Genomic DNA, 21,732 nt, shown 5'->3' with positions numbered 1-21,732 from the left:
TAAAACCAGAGTTTTTGTCGTAAATGCATCAAACTCGAAAGTTGTCTACTGGTTTCCATCTCATGCAATGGGGCATTGAAGAGAAACATTGTTAAATTTGGACAGTTATACACAACATAACACATAAAAACCAAAATTTAGCTCAAATATCAGTCTTTCAATCACTGCTTTGACATAGACTTTTGACCTTTACACCCCAACATAAAAATAAGATTTCCCATCTCCATGGAGTATTAATCAAACCGAGTTAGGTAAACAAATTGTGTATGGCACAAAATATTATATTATGTAACCAAAATTTAACGTTTGACAACTGTACAACTGGATACCAAGTTGTCTGGACATTTGGAGAGCATTCACCTTGTTATAAGCTCAGAAAGATTTTGTCAGACTCTGATCAAAGTTGCAGAAGCACCAATGCCTTGTGATCTTTGTAGATTTGTAATAGAACAATAGATTTTTGTGTTGAGGAAAATAGAGAACGTAGTCTACAGACAAACTATTTTGTTGTTGAAAAAAAACCCAAAAGTCTTCTTACAGCTGCTGAGATCTTGACATTCGACCTCAAAATCAAGACTCTTCCTCATCCATGACATATATGTAAGTTCTTATGACTATTGCAGATAATATGTTAGCACAAAAAAAAGCATGGATTCTAGTTTTTGTAGTTTATTTATAAAATTAGTATAAACATGATGAATTATATATTTGTAAACTTATAAACAATAGAGTATAAAAATAAATCAGGATCCATACTAAGTAAAATGTAGGTGATAATGATATAAAGATTACACTTGTATTCATGCAACTTCTTAAACAATGAAGTCTCTCAGCTCTATTCTAAATTAGCAATGACCAAATATCAAAATAAAGTTTAAAATATAAAAATAAGAAATTGTGGTATAATTGAGAATGGTACAACTCGCCACCAGAGACCAAATGGCATAAAGTTAACAACTTTATGGCACTGTCCTGTGTTTAACAATGAGCAAAACCCATGGCACATGGTAACCTATAAAAGGCCTTGAAATTACTTTGTTATGTAAAACAATTAAAAATAAAAAAACTAATAGCAAAATTTCTGTACAAAATAATAAACAAAACAAATATGACATACAGCAACAAACTAGCACTGAATTAAAGGCTTCAGACTTGGGATATCATTAACCTAAAGTCATAAGAAACCTCAAATAATTTTTTTTTAATGCATATGTTTTTTATAACTCAATGGATACTTTTCACTATAAAACTTATGTTTATATACTTTTTTCTGAAGACAATTCTGTAGATTGTTCATATTCAGAAGAAGTTTACTTTATTTTAATTGCTTACTCCCAGGAAGCAATTTCCCCTGAAATATTTTCCGTATGCAAAGTGACCTCAGCATGACCCATCTCGTAAAACTCTGGTGATTGCATTACGCATGTATGTCCTTTAAATAAACTATTATGTTATTGTACATGTTAAACACCTGTTCAACATCCATGCTTTTTGTTATTTTTAATTTTGGTTTCTTGTGTACTATTTGAAGTTTAGTATGGCGTTCATTATCACTGAACTGCGGATTCATTTATTTTCGTGGGTATCAATTTTCGTGGATTGCTAAAAACTTGCATATTCATGGATATTTGATTTCGTGGTTTTGTAGATCTCTGTATATAAAGCCTATTGAAAATATGATATTCGTTGAACATTTGAATTCGTGGTTCACCTGTTCCCACGAAACCCACAAAAATTGGTATCCAACGAATAATAATGAATCCACAGTATATTTGTTTAGGGGCCAGCTGAAGGAAGCTTGCAGGTGAGGGAATTTCTCACTACATTGAAGACCTGTTGGTGACCTTCTGCTGTTGTCTTTTCTATGTTCGGGTTGTTGTCTCTTTGACACATTCCCCATTTCCATTCTCAATTTTATTTTTTGTTGATTGTTGACAAACAGGTGACAATCTTTCAACTTTGGTTTCAAAACATGAACTTTAACTACCTGCCATATTTTCACAATAACACTGACTGATTGAAAAAAAAATTGACGATTATACATAATGTATACGAAAAAAATGATAAAATCGTGCACAGAAGACTAAGTTTATGATGTTTGTATGCATTTGTTCAAGAATTGTAATAACATTATTTTTCACGGGTCACTCGTTTATTATGACTTTAATCAAAATAAAAGAAAATGACCTCCACTGTTTTGAACTACTTGAGTATTTGCAAAAAAAGCCCAACTGGGTTAGGACCTGCATAGCTGCATGCAATTGATAGGGGTTACACCTATTCTGAAACATAACTGAAGATTATTCCTTCTCATAAAAGTCAACGTACTGTGACCTATAGTTGTCTATGTCTGTGTCATTTTGGTCTTTTGTGGATAGTTGTCTCATTGGCAATCATACCACATCTTCTTTTCATAAGTAAAGTTAGATGTTTTCCACCAAAACTATTTCAGACAAACAGAAAACTGGCAGAATATTGGACTGAGCTGAGCAGTGACTCAACTTGCTTTTGCAATTGGAAACGAAGTTAAAACAGTAATTGCACTTTTGTCCCATACAGTGTTCTCTATAGTCAGTGAAGCAGGTTGATAATCTTCTCACAGTTATGTCCCCTGCAGTCTTCCATGAATTTAAGAATATGCTGACATTTTTTACAATTCTTCATATCTTTTATCATGTCCCTATTTTTTTCAAAGCCTGGTTTGTCAATATAATCTATAATATTGTTTAGTTCATTTTCATCCTTTACCAAATCATACAGTTCTACAAAAGTCTGAAAAAAAAATATGAAAAAAATACAGTATGTATCTGGAAAAACAATGTGAAAAGCTTCATTGGTTGGTACATTTCTTATTTTAGTAAATATTTCTTATACAATACATTTTTATTGAATAAACATTAAAAAAGAAAAGAAATTGTATCATGCACTCTATTTTCATTGGTCCTAGTACATTGTATTTTCAAACCTTTACACTTAAAAGAAAATTTGGACACATACTGAATATCCATTTGTCATAACAGAAAATATGTGATGAGATATTTATTTGCATTCCATTTACATTATTATATGATCCTATTATTGTGTTCAATCCAGACATTTTCAGCAATGTAAAAACACGTTGTTTTTTTTTATCATCCAAATAGCATTCATCAGTTTAATAAATCCCATTTTAATTATGTAAAATTCCCTAATTAACTTACTGCATGGTCTTCCATCACATAACATAATTTCTGTTTATCTATATTTGGTTCACCCCACATCACCCCACATCTAAATGTGTTGTTATGACTATCTTCACAAACACAATGGTTGTCACAATTCTGAAAATAAATATGTACTAGTAAATCGAATAAAAAAAGAAGAATGTTTGGTAAATTTCCTCTCATTTTAAAATAATGTAATCTTTATGATAGCCTGAATTTTTCAGGAAAAGAGTTTGAAGCAAATTTGACTTAAAAACCCAACATATTTTAGTTTAATTTCATGATAATATTGCCTCTCTAATTATCCATTAATAATGGACTTCCAGATAAAAATCACATTTTATTTTATATCGGTTAAGAATAAGCTTATCTTATTGGATAAAAAGAGGCCACATGACATTCTTTATTCCTCAGTAATAAGTTCCATTGGTCATTAACAGAACAAAACGGACTGGAAAACCGGTCGTTAACAGACTTTTACATGATAATGACTGGTGGGGCGTGGTTTGTCTGTATGAGTGATGTTCCTTAATAAAGCGCAATATGTGTTTGCAGTTTACAGTTATGAAAATGGAAGACACGTCTGTTAGTGCAGACAACTCTAATGACCGTTTTGCTACTGATGCAATTATAGTAAACTTTATTTTGTATTTCAAATATTAAAGTGACTAATATAAATATCTAAAACTATGACATGTGTCATATGGTATTTTGAACCCCCTAAAAATTGAACCCGGGGTCAAAATCGTACATTATCTCGAGGTTACTTTAAACAATTTGAATTTATTAATTCTTTTTAAAACATAGTTTCTCAATGAAATAAACATTATAGTTATTGAAAAAAACTGGTCATTATCGTGATATATGGACAGCCCGTAGGACGGTGGTATTGACTGTGACAGCGATAATGACCTCGCCTTCGGCTCAGTCATAATCGCTGTCTCAGTCAATACCACTGTCCTGTGAGCAGTCCATATTATAGTATTAATGTATGGACTTTTTCATATTGGCCCTGTAACATGCCTGAGGTGTTGATAATGGCCAAGGATATGGCTCTGAGGCAACGCCTAGGGCCATTACAACTGTCCGAGGCTATTTTTAATATCAAGGGCATGTTACAGGGCCAATCTGAAAAAGTCCATATAATGATCCTTTTATTAACCAACTATTAAGGCAACTTCATTCAAGAACAGTCTTCAAGTCTCGGATCCAAAATTATACAGCTATCCACAAACTACAACAGGACCAATACAGAAAAGCCGGTTTCATAACATTTTTATTAAATGGTTTTAATTCTTCTATTAAACAATTAAAGAGTGAGAAACTTACCGTGAAGAAGATACAGGAATTTCATAGCTGAACTACAACTTGTCTTTTTGCATTCAATTTCGCATGGAATTTTGGTCAACATTGTGACTGTCAGATGTAATTTCTGATTTCTCATCCAAGTACTTAATTTTATGCTATTAAAATTCATTTCATCTAGCAAATAAAAAGTAGCTGGGAAGAATAAATAAGACAGCTTAACTATACATAAGTCTGCATTCTGAGAATTGAACAACGGAAATGAAACAGTAATAATAATCGAAAGTCGTACTCGAAAAAGGCTGTGAAATATTTCCGTTTCAAGTCGTTACAAAACGATGTCAATGAACATCATTTAAACTTGTTTTTATGATATCAATTTTAAAAAAAAATTAAAATATGTCACACTTATTAAAAAAAATAAACAACATTTTGATTTAATCAATGTCCCGTTTCATCTGTTTATAATGCATGACTGTGATTTCATAATGCACGGGTGTGATTTCGTAATGCATGACTGAGATTTCATAATGCATGACTGAGATTTCGTAATGACTGGCTGTAGCAATTTCTCCATTCATAATGACCAGATGTCGAAATTTTCCTTTTATAAAGCATGGGCATTTCTATACATATTGTAGTAAGTTGGTAAATAAATCACGATAATGACCAGATTTTCAATAACTAACTATTATGTAAATAGTTGATTCTGTATGAAAGATTGTTAGGTGAGAATGTGTGTTGCTCAGACTTTTGTTTTCTATATTGTGAACAGTTGTTTTTCTGTCTTTCAAATTTTATACAACCGCAACAAAGGAAAACTTTTGGTCGTATATTGGTATGACCTTGGTTCGTCGTTGTCCGAAGACATTTGGTTTTTGCACTGTAACTTTAGTATAAGTAAATAGAAATCTATGTAATTTAAACATACCGTTTATGACCATAAAAGGAAGGTTGGGGATTGATTCATTCATGTGCATGTAATTACTTTAAGAACTCATTTCCAAATCGAAAATTCAACTATTAAATATTTGTTTCAAAGATGATGATCAACATGTTCCTATTGTTGTCCCACAATCCCATCATTCTTAAATGTGACCTAATGAATAAAACCAATCACAGGATTTTTAATATGCCCAATACCACAGAATTCATGTGTATAATACAAAGAGCTTACAATTTGGAAGCACCTGTGATCATCTCTGGATATTGGTGGGGTTCCTGTTGCTCAGTTATTAGTTTTTTATGTTGTACTTTGAATACTATTGTTTGTCCTGTTTCAACTCTCTTTTGCAAAGAAAAGTATATTTTTTTTATTCTAATAACTTACTGCCATGCCTTGATTTTTGTACTGAGGACAACCTTGGATTTCATCTTTATGTTCTCCATAATGTTCTAATAAGATAGGTGACGATCTGTTATAGTTCTGTGTAGTCAGTAACTTCAGTAATGATTCCCCTTGCATTGTTGTAGGTATGGTTGATTCTGCTATCTCCAGAAATGTTGGGGCTAAGTCAATAGATGATACTGGAGACTAAAATCAAATAATTTGTATAATAAACTCAAGTTGTGATATTTCTTTTATTCTAAACCTATTGATTCTTTCCAGAGCAGTTGATTATATTTTTTTTAATAATCAATTTGTGGTTTTCTTGGTCTCAGTTATTCATTTATATATTAAAATTCAATTATGATTTTGAATTTCTCACTTTAGTTTCCTCTTATCTGGCTATAGACTATGCCACCATATCTAATGACATCACATAGAGAGATAAAAGGATTGTTTTGCAGAGAGGAAATGATAAATTTTCCTACACATTGATAAAAATTGTTAAAAAACAGGGTTGAGCTAGAATTAAATGATGTGGAAGCAACTACCGGCGAGCGTAGTGAGGCCAAACTTTTTTGGGACCCTATTATGCAGATTTTTTTTTCTTTTCAGTTTTCGGTCATAGGACGGTTTAAAGAGGAGCTATATGTACTAGATAAAAATTTATGAATGTAAAACTATAAATAAATCTTCTGAATAGAGTAATACATAAACAACACATATTTGTGATACAGTATTTGCTCAAGATTGTCCAAAATCTGCTCTTCGGGTCTGGGCAGAAACAAACTTCTCTATAACTTAGTCAATATTCACACTGAAATCCAGATGGATATGCAGTTATGCTTTGTAACTGTTGTTGTTCATTGTTGATCCTACATTTGTTTTCAATAAGATACTTAGTACTGTGACTGATATATCTCCATCATGGCATGGTAGCACTCGCGAGATGTTATCAACCAGCGTACGTGTTCGGCATCGAGCTACCCAAATTGAATGCGTCAAAATTACATGCCAGGTCAGTTTCGTATGTCTCAGACAATATTGAGATTTGTTCGTTCCGGATATATTCTACAACTCGATGAAGCAGATACAGCGCAAAGAAGAGATTTTCTGATAATACTTGACGGGACTCCACTCTCCACTTCCCTTATCATATGGTCTATGAAAGCAAAAAAATAGACTTTCCGATACTGTTTTGGCGTGGTTGCAGATTGATTGGCTCCAGTAGTCTGTAGACTACATCGCCTCAGCATATTTTTAACGATATCGAAGGGATCTGATAATTCTAATGCTGATTGGTACATCTCATTCCAAACTGATGAACTGTACACTGTAAAATGTGCTTCAAAACTACATGTCGTAGACTGAGTCTTACAAATTTAAATCTTGTAAAAGATACAAGTTACATTCCGATTTTGTCATAATTTAAAAAAATTAAATATTTTGAAAAAAAAAGTTGTTAATTAATGATATTTTATCAATTAATAAGTGACAACATTGGTGTTTAATAACATTCAATTTAATTATAAATTATTATTTGGCCATTTCTTTCTTGCATGTTGAATCAATATGCATGCAACTGCGTGTTAGCGAAGATCTTTTTCTGCATGACTCGAACACTTGTCACTTGGTTGACTTGTCAAACTAATATCCGAGATGGATGGAAAAGACACCAACAGTCTCCTAATCATAATAATCATAGATAATACATGCATCACTCTGTCCGATTCCGATTGACCAACTCATCTCTCTCTCCTCGTTTTTTTTTTTTTTTTGTGAAAACGACGTGGATGCACGTGCTGTCGTGCCTCCGGGTAGCTATGCCCCTGGAAAAACAGATTCCACTACAGCTATGATTGTGATATACCAGTATTTTTCTCTCAGACAGTTTGAAACTAAAATTCAAATTGTGAGTCATTCAGTGGTTATCACTGCCTGCTAGTATATCTGAAACTGTATAGTCATTATGATACTTACATTATATGTTGAACCAGGTTTTATGCCAGGTCCTCGAACCATAAATGGGACTCTGTTATCAAATTCATACAACTGGCGCTTATCATTAGGCAATGAAAACTGACCTACAAGAGCAAAAGTTGTTATACCTTAATAGTATTTAAAACAAGGAATTATTTGAATCTGGAATAATTTTGAATTCTAGAAAATTAATAAGAAATTTATGATGAAAACTAACCCAAATAAATAGGGTTAGCCATGTGCACATGGCTACGGGGGGTTAGTTAGTTCATACTGAAATGATAGTGAGCCTAAAATTAACCTTAGCCATACATTCATGGCTAACCCTATTTAGTTGGGTCAGATTTCATCATACATTTCTAATCAATTTTCCAGAATTCAAAATGATTCCAGATTCAAATAATTCCTTGTTTTAAAGTTATGCTATAATTTTTCTACAAATTGATGTACATTTATATTTCATCTTTGTTAGATTTGGCATGCCATTTGTTTCAAAGCTAGCTGGGCTACTCACAACTGTTCCCTTTTTGACTGACTTCATCTCCAAATTTCACAGAATTTAATGCTTTACCTCTTTTTGGTATTTCTACCAATTTTACTTTGTCAAAACACACAAACTTTCAGATGTTATTTGTGAAATTAATTTGGAGTACAGTATGCAATGTGATGCAATACAAAAACAGATCTCTGTGAAGCAGCCTCTACATACTAGTTTTTGGTAAATTTGTATTGGAGTTTTGTTGTTTAAATGATGCTGATTATACAGATTTATACATAGTGTAACAAAGGCACAAAATTCTAATGACACCTAATTCAAAACTAAAAAAAATGAGGAATGTGTCCATGGAACACAGATAATGCCCCTGCTTGCATATAAGATTTCAAAGGGACATGACTCAAGAACTATAAAAGTGACACTACCCAAAATCATTCTTGAACTGTGTTTTGAGGTAATAGGCATTGAGTGTAAGATTCATAACATTTGGTTGAGACATTTCAAGTCAAAGAACAGAAACTTACTTTTTGAATATACAGATAAGGGTAAAACTTAATGCCCCCTCCACCATGGTGGGGGCATTAAAATATGTTGACATTTTGATGTTACCTAAATGATATCCATTATCCGATGTGAAGAATATAAATGTGTTGTTAATCAGATCTTTTTCAGTCAGAATATTGACAACATTTTCTACCATATCATCTACAGACAATAATGTTCTCCATCTGAAACAAAAATGGAAAACTTACCATCTGAAAACATTATTCTTTCAATTATGACCTGACTTGAAATGAAGACACATATATTAAAAGTACAAATCAGGCAAACAATATACTGTTTTCATATAATCTTTTTTCATGATTATAATCATTCTATGGAAAAAATATGTTGTTCAAATTGAAACAAATGGAAAACTGACCAAAGTATGAGTTTCATAAAAGTTGGATGATGAAAGCTCAATTCAGAGTGTGAAAATGAAAATGGAACAGACCAAAGGACAGTCAGATGGAATGAACTTCAAGGGTAAAAGTAAATGCTCCCTTCACATAGACAAGGGCATGAAAGAAAACACATCAACTTGTATACATTTACCTGTTTCTGAAAAGTTCATCAATAGTTGTTACTGTATCATTGGGCATAGGGTTTAGTGCTTGTTCAATCAACCAGTGTTTGTTCTGAAATTATATTTTTGAAACTATTTTCATTAGCAATGAATTTATAAAGAAGTATATCTAGTAATAGACCTCTTATGTTTTACTTGCAATTTTATAAACCTAAATTCAAGAAAATCTTTTGTTATTCTTTTACAGATTTTTTTCAATTCATGCTTTATCAGACTTCCTATATAAATAATTACTTACATCCACTCCATTTGAAATGTGGCAGAAAATTGCCTCATTGTCAATCATATCACATCTCTGCATTTTTAATTTCAATTCAAATTCAGTTCCTATTTTAGTTAAAACATTTAAGTCCTAAATGTTAACTAGTACTGGAATATGTTCAAGAAAGTAATTATTAATTATTGGTTTTTAAGAGACATGGAAAAGTTGCAAGGAAACCTTTTATTTTTTACTACCCTTAATTGTTGACTAATAATTTAACAGATTGTAATTGTAACCTTTCCATGAATGTTGTAACTAGGAGTTCTTGGAGCCTTTTTGTTTGCGAAGTTCTCTCTATACTTTGGTGCTGGTGTAAAGGGTGCATGTGATGCAGGTGTAGATAACATCATAAAAAATGGTCCAGATTCTGTAGACTGCTGGTCCAAAAACTCTGTAGCTCTTCTGTTCTGAAAAAAAGTGTTTTGTTTAATTAAAAAGTATGAATATTTAACTTTTCCTGTTGATTGCTTAAGTTTAACCAGATGCTCCGCAGGGCGCAGCTTTATACGACCGCAGAGGTTGAACCCTGAACGGTTGGGGCAAGTATGGACACAACATTCAAGCTGGATTCAGCTCTAAATTTGGATTGTGATTGAATAGTTGACACAGCATAGGTTTCTGACACAGAATGAATGTGGTCTAATGAACTTAAAATTTTTGTTTTGCCTTTGAGCAAGTCACTATGCTGTTGAATATTAATCCTCTCAAAAAAATGTTTGAAAAATTTTCTTTTCAAATTAGAAAACTTTCACACTCAATTGTACACCACTTTGTAAAGCGGTGGTTTATAGTGATAATGAAGTCCGTCTTTCCGTTCGTCCGTTGGACTGGTACAACATGTTTCGCCGGTTTTGTAAGCGCATCGCCTCATAAACCACTTAATATACATTGGGGTTTCCAGACATTTTTAAATGAAGAGGGGGTCCAATCCAGGAGAAAAGAGGATTCCAAATATATGTTCCCATACAAATACATTTAAAGTTAAAAAATTTGTAAGGGTTCCGCGGAACCCAGTGTGTCGCCTACTTTTGCTGTAACTGCCAGGCTCAACAAAAATGAGGAAAACAATTAATAAAAATATTTCTCTTGATACTATATTAAAAGTAGAATAAGAAAGTCATTATTTTTTTTAAAAATTTAACCACAGAGTGAATGTGTTGTTTCCTGGCAGAAAACCTAAGTCCATTTAAAAGTAAAATACAGAAAAAATGGAGTTGTCTTTTAACAAAATTTACTTCTGGATACTATCTTATGATCATAAATAAGCTTCTGTCCAAGTTTGGTACAAACCCAGGATAGTTTAAGAAAGCTATTAAAATTTTAAAAACTTTAAAAATTTAACCACAGAGTGAATGTAATGTATCCCCGCAGAAAAACTAAGTCCATTTAAAAGTAAAATACAGAAAAAATGGATTTATTTGTTTACAAAATTTACTTCTGGATACTATCTTATGATCATAAACAAGTTTCTGTCCAAGTTTGGAACAAACCAAGGATAGTTTAAGAAAGTTATTAAAATTCTAAAAACTTTAACCTCAGAGTGAATGTAATGTTTCCCCGCAGAAAAAACTAAGTCCATTTATAAGTAAAATACAGAAAAAATAGAATTTTATTTTTACAAAATTTACTTCTGGATACTATCTTATCATAAACAAGCTTCTGTCCAAGTTTGGTAGAAATCCAGTATAGTTTAAGAAAGTTATTAAAATTTCAAAAACTTTAACCACAGAGTGAATATTTGTGGACGCCGCCGACGACGCCGCCGACGGAAAGTAGGATCGCTTAGTCTCGCTTTTTCGACTAAAGTCGAAGGCTCAACAAAAAGAGTTTCAAACCGCCGGATCCCAATTTTCTTGAATCCGTCACTGGCATAACTATTAATTATTTTTTCTCGGATTCTGTATCATAAATGATAATATAAAAAGAAGATGCGGTATGATTGCCAATGAGACAACTGTCCACAAGAGACCAAAATGACACAGACATTAACAAATATAGGTCACCGTACAGCCTTCAACAATGAGAAAAGCCAATACCACAAAGTCAGCCATAAAAGGCCCCAAAATGACAATGTAAAAGAATTGAAACGAGAAAATTAACGGCCTTATTTATATAAAAAAAGGAATGTATTTCGGATTTTATTTAAATTATTTATGGGGTTTCTTTATATAAGATACGGACTTGAACATTGCATTATATGGGGGCACCCATCAGGTATTTCCAACCGTGACCTCCAAAACCATTTGTTAAACTTTTCTAAAATTGCTCCATTTTTAATCAATTAATGTATTCTGAACCTTCTATTTCAAATTTTTGGTAAACATATTTTTGATGTTTCTATATCTAAAATACGGACTTTGTCATAACCTTATATTGGGCGTACCTATTTTATATCCACAACTTCCTTCAGACACTTGTCATAACTTAATGAATTCCTTATCATTTAATTCAATTGTGCACCTCTTATTTTGATTTTTCCAAAATTCAGCAGTTTTCTATTTCCATGATAAGGACTTTTCCATTACCTTATTGAGTGGTACCCATTTACTATACGCAACTTTCAAAAAATTACCATATATTAATAAAACTTCCTCATATTCATTATATAATGATGCCCTTGTGCACCAGTAATTTTTTTTTTTAGTGGTTTATTTTTTTCCAAAACATGGACTGTAGAAGTGGCGGGGTATAATTTCGTTAATTCTTTCCTCAATACCTAGTTTTTAAACAAAGCTTTCTCTATCTATTTTTTGTCATTTTAAAATAGACAAGCTTGATGTATGTTATCACCAATTGGTCAACAGCAGACGGTGTAAATAGTCTTTAAAAATGTAATAGTTAAACAGATACCTGCAACGACACACAAATACAGAGTCCACAAGCGAATCATGTATTGCTTTTAGTCATTTGATTTTAAATAAGATTGACGGAACAAAAATATAATTATTTTGCCGTCTGCAAAAATCATCAGAAATATATTTGTATTGTCTGATGAAAGAAATTACACGTTCCATGGACACAATCATTATATCACATAGACACGTATATACCTTCTAATTGCCGTTGTTTTTTTCTTCAAAATCACGACTGGTCATACAGACAAAAAATCTGAAATTGGTGAAAAATCAAGGTCAAGACTGCATGACTACTAGGAAGTACTGTTTCAAGACTTGATATTTAGGTGTATCATAAGCCAAATATTAAGATCACATAACTACCATGAAATACTATTCCAAGACTTGATATTTAGGTGGATCATAAGCCAAAGATCAAGACTAAATGATTACTATGTACTTCTTAAATTATTAAAACACCCTTTATCCAATGCTAAAGCCCAAATATGGTTATATCATCAGGTCACATGTTTACCGTATAGTGTAAAAATGTTTACCGTAACATGTCAAAAAGTTAACTGTAACATGAACATTAGCTAACTATAGATAATTGTAACCATGGAAAATCCCACTGGGATTTTTCACCGGTAAACTCAACCGCCGGTTAACGCAACCGCCGGTTAACGCAACCGCCGGTTAACGCAACCGCCGGTTAACACAACCGCCGGTTACCATATCTATATAAATAGGGTGCAAACATTAATCCACCATTCTGCCTCTGATGAAGGTCCTTTATGGACCGAAACCGGTCAGGCTATCAAACATCACCAGGCGCTGTTAATTATGTGTATTGGTATATACTATATTTTTATGCTTTTACATTTTTCTCACTGATACACATAGTTAATATGGCTTCTACTAACGAAAGCTCCATGGAGCTAATGTGTTTAGAGACTACTTATGTCAGTACACCTTTCCTATATTGCCTATTACTGTATACAGTTTATTTCCTTAAAATTACCAATTATGGGACAGCAACCCAGATTTGGTCTAAATGCTTTGGTTTCAGAGATATGAACCAAAATCTATATTCTACCCCTATGTTCTATTTTTAGCCATGACGGCTAACTTGTTTGGTTTGCCATGTCACTAGACACATTTTTAAAAATAGATACCCCAATGGTGATTGTGGTCAAGTTTGGTTAAATTTGGCCGAGCAGTTTCAGAGGGAAGATTTTTGTAAAAGTAAACCACGACAGACGATGACTACAACTCCGAGAACCACGGACAATGGAAGTCATTTAGTGATGAGAATAGCTCACTTAAAGGGCCAGGTGAGCTAAAAAGAAAAAGACAAAGACAAACAAACAAACAACAGTACACAAGACATAGCACAGAAAACTAAAGACTAAGCAGCACGAACCCTACCAAAAACAGGGGGGGAGATCTCAGGTGCCCAGAAGGGTAAGAAGATTCTGCTCCACATGTGGCACATGTCGTGTTGCTCATGTTATTACAAATCTGGAAAATACCCATAGTCTAATACTGTAGGTCATACTCTTGAAAAGGGAACAGGATAGTTACTAAGTTATGACATAAGGAACATATCCTATATCATCTGTAAAAGCTATATTCCATAACGGTCAATCAACTTGTGAGGGCTTCCGTAAAATTTACAATGGAATAATTTCAACTTCACCATTTGTTTAACAATGTTTTAATAGCTTCCTCACTACAGATGAAACACTGATTTACTGTTATTTGACACTTTAATTTCTTACATTGGTTAGAGAAGGAAAATTGTTCTTGTGTGTGCATTTTGTATTTGAAGAAAAATCTCAACTTTATAGTTCAACCAGTTTTTGCCTTTGTTTTAAATACGACTCATCTAACCCTTTTTAGGACTATAGTAGTATGTGTATAAATTCTGCTCCTTTTCTTTATAAAGATAAATATAATCAACAAAGAATTTGGAATGATATGGCAACACGCTACAGTATTAAATTATTGCAAAGACAGAGATTATAGGCAAGATGAACATATAATTTGAAGTTACTGTCGAACCATTTTTTTTTTGCAAGCCTGTGCTTTACTGACCACTGTAGGCTATGAAAGCTACAATCCTCTAAATCTAATGCTAAATAAAGAGATTGTATGAGAAATGAGCTTTGACATGTAGCAAATATTCTCCCCATGAACTCTTTGGTTTATTACCATTGAACTTATTAATTATAAAATGCAAAGAGAATACCTTAAGTGTCAAACTGTTGTTTGCTGTCTCATTTTACAATCACATTATAAAGTATATGGATAGGGTAGTAATAGTTAACAGTTTAAACTTTTATATTGATTTTTTATATATGATATACATTTGTACTTGTTTTTTATACCGTACCTTGGTTAGATTTTGCAAAGTAATTTAAAAGTGTATTTATATTGGCTAATGCACACGAAGATTGCATAACAAAGTGTTTTGTGCAAATATTTCAACAACAGTAAATTAAATTTTATCTTTTTAAAAAACCTTTAAATGATCTGTTGTATTACATACTTAGGTTTTTCTTAAGAATTCCTGTATGTAATTGATATATTCATCCTTGATAAACATGATCTTTTAAATGAAAGATTTCCTTGTATCACAAAATAGTCTCAAATTGCATATTTTGAATGCAACAAAGTGGTCAAGTTGAATAATTTCATTATATCTGTTAACTTTTATATCACTGTATTGGATGATAAATGAGGAAAATTTATAAAGTAGTTTTATTTTTCGTATAAAATGGCTGCCTCAAATTCACGATCTCAGATTATAAAACAATGTGGAGTGTGTGAAACAGATGCAAAAGTAAAAGTGAAATGTATTGATTGTGACAGATTTATGTGTGAAACATGTAAAAAGAATCATTCAAAATATAAAGATGCAGAAATTCATAAGCTTGTAGATATAAAGGATATCACAGTGGATGATGAAGCAAAAAATGAGCGAGGCAAATTCAAGGCGGTCAGATGTAGCAGACACATAGACCAAATGTGTTATATGCACTGCAGCTCATGTAGTAAAATTGTGTGTCCAGAATGCATCGAGTCTAATCACCAGACACATCAGTTAAAAACCATACAAAGTGGCTGCACTGATTGGATGAACAAATTATCTGATTTTCACGATGAAGTTTCTAATGAAACCAGTTTATATCTCAGGAAACTCGACACACTGGAAAAAGTTGATAAATTGCAGTATGATGAGATAATTCGTCAAATCGAACTGGATAAAAAAGAAGCAATAGAAAAAGTAGAACAAAAGTACAATGCTGAAAAAGACAACTTGGGAAGACAAAAGAAATTAATTTCTAGTCTTTCTACCTCTAAGAAAGACAAAATTAGCAAGCAGCAAGATACTATTGACCAAGAAAAGAAGCATCTTAATGATATTGCTGTAAGTAAAGACACAGCAAAATTTGTTGAAAAAGCAAAAGAATTTGAAAGTAAACATTTGAAAGAGGTTAAAGATTCCATTAATTCAAATCGCTATAATTCAAAAATACTGCAGTACACACCAGGAATCGTGTTTGGAATGGAACCAAATACAACTACCAATGAAATTAATGTTACAATTCAACAAGCATTTAACATGGACTTAACCATTAAGGACTTGAAAATTGATAAAAGCAAGACAGTATGGACATCTAGCATTGATAGTATCAACCAAGCTGACGCTAAGAAGGGTGTTGAAAATTTAAACATAACTAAAAGAACACCAAGTTCAGCAGAAATAGGAGAATTTATTCAAATAGAAATAACAGACACAGATGATCTAGTGTTCATTTCTTCAAAAGGTGTTTTCATTTTGAATAAAAAAGATGAAACAATCAAGAAAATAGTTGGTTTAACTGAAAATAAGCCAAGGTCAATGCACGTTTCCAAGGAAAATCAATTATTTATTGGAATGAGCTTTGGTGATGTTAAAAACTGCACTGACAAAGCAATCATAGAAGTCTTCAGCTTGGAAGGGAAGAAGTTAACAGCAAAAACCATTTCCAATACAGAAAATCAATTTCTTATCAACGGTTCTGTGACCAGTTGTGCAACTTTTAACAATGAAAGTGAAACCTTTACAAGTAAAGACAACTCAAACAGGGGAACTATATGTTACATTGATTATAATGATAAATCTCACTGTGGAAGAATTATCAAACTTAACTTGAATCGTGACATTCAATGGGAATACAGAGGAAATGGAATTGTGAATCGTGATAAGAATTCATTTAATCCCTGTGCAATGGTGGTAACAGGCCAAGACAATATTGTTGTTGCAGACTTAAAACAAAGTTCCCTACACATTATTCAGCCTAATGGACTTTTACTAACCTTAGTTGATTTGACCTTGGTAGGGTTACAGGGACCAGAGCTGCTGACCATAGATGGAGATGGGCACCTATGGATTAAAACTCTTACAGACACAAATACAGGAAAGTTATCTGAACTGACATTTTCTGGTTTTTAAATTTTACTGATTAGATGATTAAGACATCAATAATTCAATTTGTGTACACTTATAAAAATTTTGAAATGATTTTCTTTTTAAAAAAAGTTCATGCTTATTCCTTTAGGAGTAAAAGTTAATTATTGGAAGTAGATCAAAACATGTTCAGAATATGTTCAGCTTTTTTTTTAAATTGGTTTCATATGATTCTAAAGCGTCATTATACACTGTTTTCTTACATTATAAATTGTTATAAAGTCTTCATGTCTAAAAACAAGCCCAGACTATTCCCTGAAACCATATGAATTTTAAAAAATAAAAGTTTATTTAGACTGTTTTTCTACCCTTAAATTGAAAGCCTTTGGTTTGTTTTTTAAAATACTGGTCAAGCTGATTCAACCATGATGTCTCTCACTATGAGTATGTTATGAAAAATTCTGATGTTCAAAGGTAAATGATCTTTACACAGTAACTCATTCATACATGTGAATTTATTGAAATTTCATACATAGTAATTGAGGAATAAACAAAAACTGAAAACTTAATTTAAACAAATGAATTATAAAAAATGTAATAGCTTTCATTAACTGCAGTGTTCAAAGTATTCATTATAAAAGGTATTGTGAAATATTAAAAAAAACAGACCTTTTTACCAAGGTTCACTTGAATTTTTAACAAGGTGAACCAACACCTGAAGTGATAATCGTGAGATGGCTAATAGTGGATGGATACCAAAAGGTATTCACAATGGACTTTTACTTAGATGAGTAATATAAAACATGATATTAATATAAATAAATTAAAGAGTCAACAGCACCCATCAATTACCGTATGGTAAGAGCTTATTCTGGGGGACATGTTTCACATCAAGTGTGGCATCTTCAAGACAATGTTACATATGAAATAAAACTATGAAAAGCAAATTTTACGCTTCATGGGGCAAGTAAAGTTCAACTGAACTTATGACTGCGAACATATTTAACTACCTGACTGATATATTTTGATCAAAATTGTTTACTGACTATTTTTCTAATATTAAATCAGTCCAAATTCCAAACATGATGAAACCTCTTCAAAAATCCTGAATATTGATTGGTGGTCTATCAGCTCAATTTTAATTTGATATATGATACCTAGATCTAAAATTTAAATGATTGAATAAAGATTTTTCATTCTGTATGCATTAATCAGGGTTTATAATGTAGTAAAAATCATAGATCTGCAAAATATAATGACTGAATTATTCTGGTTACCCTGTTAATAAACTCAGGTGAAAGAGGGTTTAAAATAAAATTAAATACCACTATCATTCACTACTATTTAAATAACAATTCAATTCAATTCAATATTTTATTTAAGTCTCATCTCTCAATAATATATAATACAACATTACATTAAATGTAAAAATATATAAATATAAAAAGAGAGCCATTCTGTACAGAATTATAAGAGACTATAACATTAAAAATTATATAAAGAATGCATCTATTATAAAACATATTGACATTAACATTATTTACAGTATAAAACATTTCTACGTCTATTTAAAATAAGATTACAGGCTTTGGCACAGCTACGAATCATATTATTATCTGTAAATAAAAACACTAATTTCTGTTTATCATCATAAGACATAAAATCACTATTAAAATGTGTTGCTTCATCAAATAATGTTTTTCTAAAATCATCATACAAAGGACACGATAAAATAACATGGGCTTCATCTTCTAAAACATTCGTACAATTATCACATACTCGATCTTTTAAAATTAATTTTTCAAATCTCCCCGTTTCTATTCTTAGTGGTGCTACACCACATCGAAATTTGGCAAAAGAACTCCTTTGCGAAAATGGCATTGGAATTTTACAATAAGTTTCCGTTTCAAAACTGTTCTTAAACAAATTATATGTGCGAAGTTTGTTACCCCCTTTACCAGATAAAGCTTTCTCTGATTGTAAATTGCCTTGCCACTGTTCGACATATTTACTAAACATTTTAGACATAACAGTATTGACAACTGAGGTACTATCAACATAATCTGTAATGATACACAAATGTTCTGCATTATACTCAGAAAACGTTTTCCTTACATAAAAATTCCAATTTTTTATACACTTATGTTTTTTACTCATAATGTCTGCCCATATGAAAATTTTTCTGTTTAAACGCTCAGAACTCATATTGTTCAAACGGCACCATAGTCGAATTAAGCATTGCCATTGTTTTTGAAAGATAGGTATCCACCCCATATCCCCTGCAACTGCAGCATTTGGAGTATATTTACCCACTCCAAGAAAAAATCTGCAAGCTCTATTATGGATGGCATTTATAAAAGAAAAATTTTTGCAACCCCAAATACCAGCACCATATTCAACAATTGGAAGCACCAAACTCTCATATAATTTTGAAAAGACATTATGAGTAACACCACCTAAAATTTTGCACTTGGCTATAACAATATACCCTGTTAATAAACTCAGGTGAAAGAGGGTTTAAAATAAAATTAAATACCACTATCATTCACTACTATTTAAATAACTGAAAAATATTTACAGTACGTGCTTAATTCATACCAAATATGATATAGGCAGAAGGCTGAAAAATTAATCATTCAAATTTTTCATTGAAATGACAGAAACCCATGATTCTAGAAATATTAGCTCTGTCTACTTCATTGTTTGCAGTGTTAGTGTACTTTATGCAAACAATTTTTTTATTAAATTACAAATTTTATCCATTTGAAAAAATGAGCTAGTTGACAATAAATATTGAAATATGGATAATTAATATATATAAATATACAAGCTATTAACTTTAAAAATAACATCTTTATATACTCATTTCAATTAAATGATGTATCATAATTGATTTCATATGAAATGATACTGCTTTCATCTCAATAGACAATATGTCAAAATTTTGTGTTTAAAGATTTACTTTCAGATTCAAAAATATTGTTTTGTTCTTAATATGATACAAAACAATGCTTCACACAGAATATGTTGGTCACTTTCTTCCATTTCTTTTATAAATGGTAAATAAAAGTAGAATATGTCCATAGAAAACAGATGATACATCTCCCCTTTTTGCATATATTGTTTTTAAGGGACATAACTCAACAACTGGAACTGACGCCAACAAAATTCAAAATTGAACTTTGTTTCGTTCTAATAAGCATTATGTATAAGTTTCATAAGATTTGGTTCAGACACACTAAATTTGAATAACGGAAACGAACATTCAACACATTCAGTGTTCAACAGCTTTCAATTCTATAAAATTTTAATAGTACTAAACAATGTTGTTTTCTTGTATTATATGTCTCTTATTTATGTGTAATCATATGTACTTGTATGTAATGTCATGAAAGCTCTTTATAGGGCCCTTTAATTGGAAATAAAATATTCTTATTCTTATATAATGAAGCACCACACTAACTTGATCAAGAATGTAAACAGATATTTAATAATAATCCCTTGTCTTCGAGAGGTGCTACTCACGGTTGTTTGATAAGAAAGTTCCTAAGATAAAAGGATTGCTATTTGGAAACCTTTTGTTTATTCAGCATCAGTGTAATGGAATGATTCACACCATACATAATGTGTAAAGTGCAAATGACTTTTACTTTTGAACAAAATCTTTTTTAGAGTGTATTATTTTAATTCGTATGTAACAATATGTTCCTATTAAATATGGTTTTGATGTTATTTATTTACAGATTTTTTTGTATTGAATTGTTATCATCTTCATGATCTTGTAATCGAAGAACCTTTTATAGCTTATATAATGTATATAATTTTTTGTGTTAATTGTTGAGGTTTTTCACTGACATATAGTTGTTGACATCCTGGTCTATTGTTTTCAGTAAATATTTCCTGATAGATTATTTAGATGATAAAATACTCTAAAAGATTTTAAAAGAAAATGCTTGATTTATCCTTTGAAACAAATTTTAAACAAACATGCAGAAATGTAAAAAAAATATTTTGAATGCAAATTTTATCAAATATTTTTGTTTTTAACAAAAACATATAATACATATATCTCTGATTTCAATAACTGACAAAATTTTATAAATCTAAAAAAAAAATCAGTGTAGTGTGTATTTATCATTGAGATCGTTTAATAATTGATAATCAAAGTACTGAAGTACTGACCATCAGATAACCTGAAGTTCTTGTGGATAGCCAAAAGCATTTGTCACAGAAAAAAATCACATCTCTATAACTGAAACTGAGGATAATGTACTGAGACTTTTTTCTGAGACAAGTTCATGCATGGATGATGAATAAATGACAGGAAATTCAACCTCGCCGTAATATAACTATTATATTGTAGTGATATATAGGTTGCACTTTGTTAATACAGCTGTTTCTCAAAACACGCCTCTTTTAGTGAGAACTTGAATATTCATAGAAAATTAATTTTGTTTACAGACTAGTTCCCAGTTATGCTCTCTGTGTTCCATCTCGAGGTAGGGGTAGTTAAGAAAATTAGTGTTAGTTATAAAAGTTTAAAAAATGCTGCATAGTCCTATATTTTGATCTTGAGAGAAAAAATTGTGGTGCATATGAACTTTCAATTCTAGATAAGATTTTTTCCCAAAACTTCATAGTAAAAGTGGTGCAGTTTTAGCCGTAAAAAAAAGAGTTTCTATGGGAAATTGCATTGTCAATATTTACAGAAATGCGACCTACATGTATATGTATAAAAATCAG

At 31.5% G+C, this 21,732-nt stretch overlaps 1 protein-coding gene across 1 annotated transcript in view; it reads right to left on the bottom strand.

Annotated features, from left to right (window-relative positions):
• Positions 1–858: 858 nt before the first annotated feature.
• Positions 859–21,732, bottom strand: part of LOC134682978 (N-acetylglucosamine-6-sulfatase-like) — a 37,060-nt gene continuing 16,186 nt past the window's right edge. Inside the window, exons 6-12 of the mRNA XM_063541947.1 lie at positions 9,936–10,106; positions 9,407–9,489; positions 8,921–9,039; positions 7,816–7,919; positions 5,839–6,042; positions 3,201–3,320; positions 859–2,772 (exon numbers count right to left, since the gene is read on the bottom strand). Of these exons, the coding sequence (XP_063398017.1) occupies positions 2,572–2,772; positions 3,201–3,320; positions 5,839–6,042; positions 7,816–7,919; positions 8,921–9,039; positions 9,407–9,489; positions 9,936–10,106 (1,002 nt within the window). The 3' untranslated portion in view covers positions 859–2,571. The remainder of the gene's footprint in view (positions 2,773–3,200; positions 3,321–5,838; positions 6,043–7,815; positions 7,920–8,920; positions 9,040–9,406; positions 9,490–9,935; positions 10,107–21,732) is intronic.

The sequence above is a fragment of the Mytilus trossulus genome, chromosome 9, assembly GCF_036588685.1.
Source record: "Mytilus trossulus isolate FHL-02 chromosome 9, PNRI_Mtr1.1.1.hap1, whole genome shotgun sequence".
Taxonomy (NCBI): domain Eukaryota; kingdom Metazoa; phylum Mollusca; class Bivalvia; order Mytilida; family Mytilidae; genus Mytilus; species Mytilus trossulus.
The sequence above is the reverse complement of the archived record's forward strand: the minus strand, read 5'-3'. Positions and strand labels throughout refer to the sequence as shown.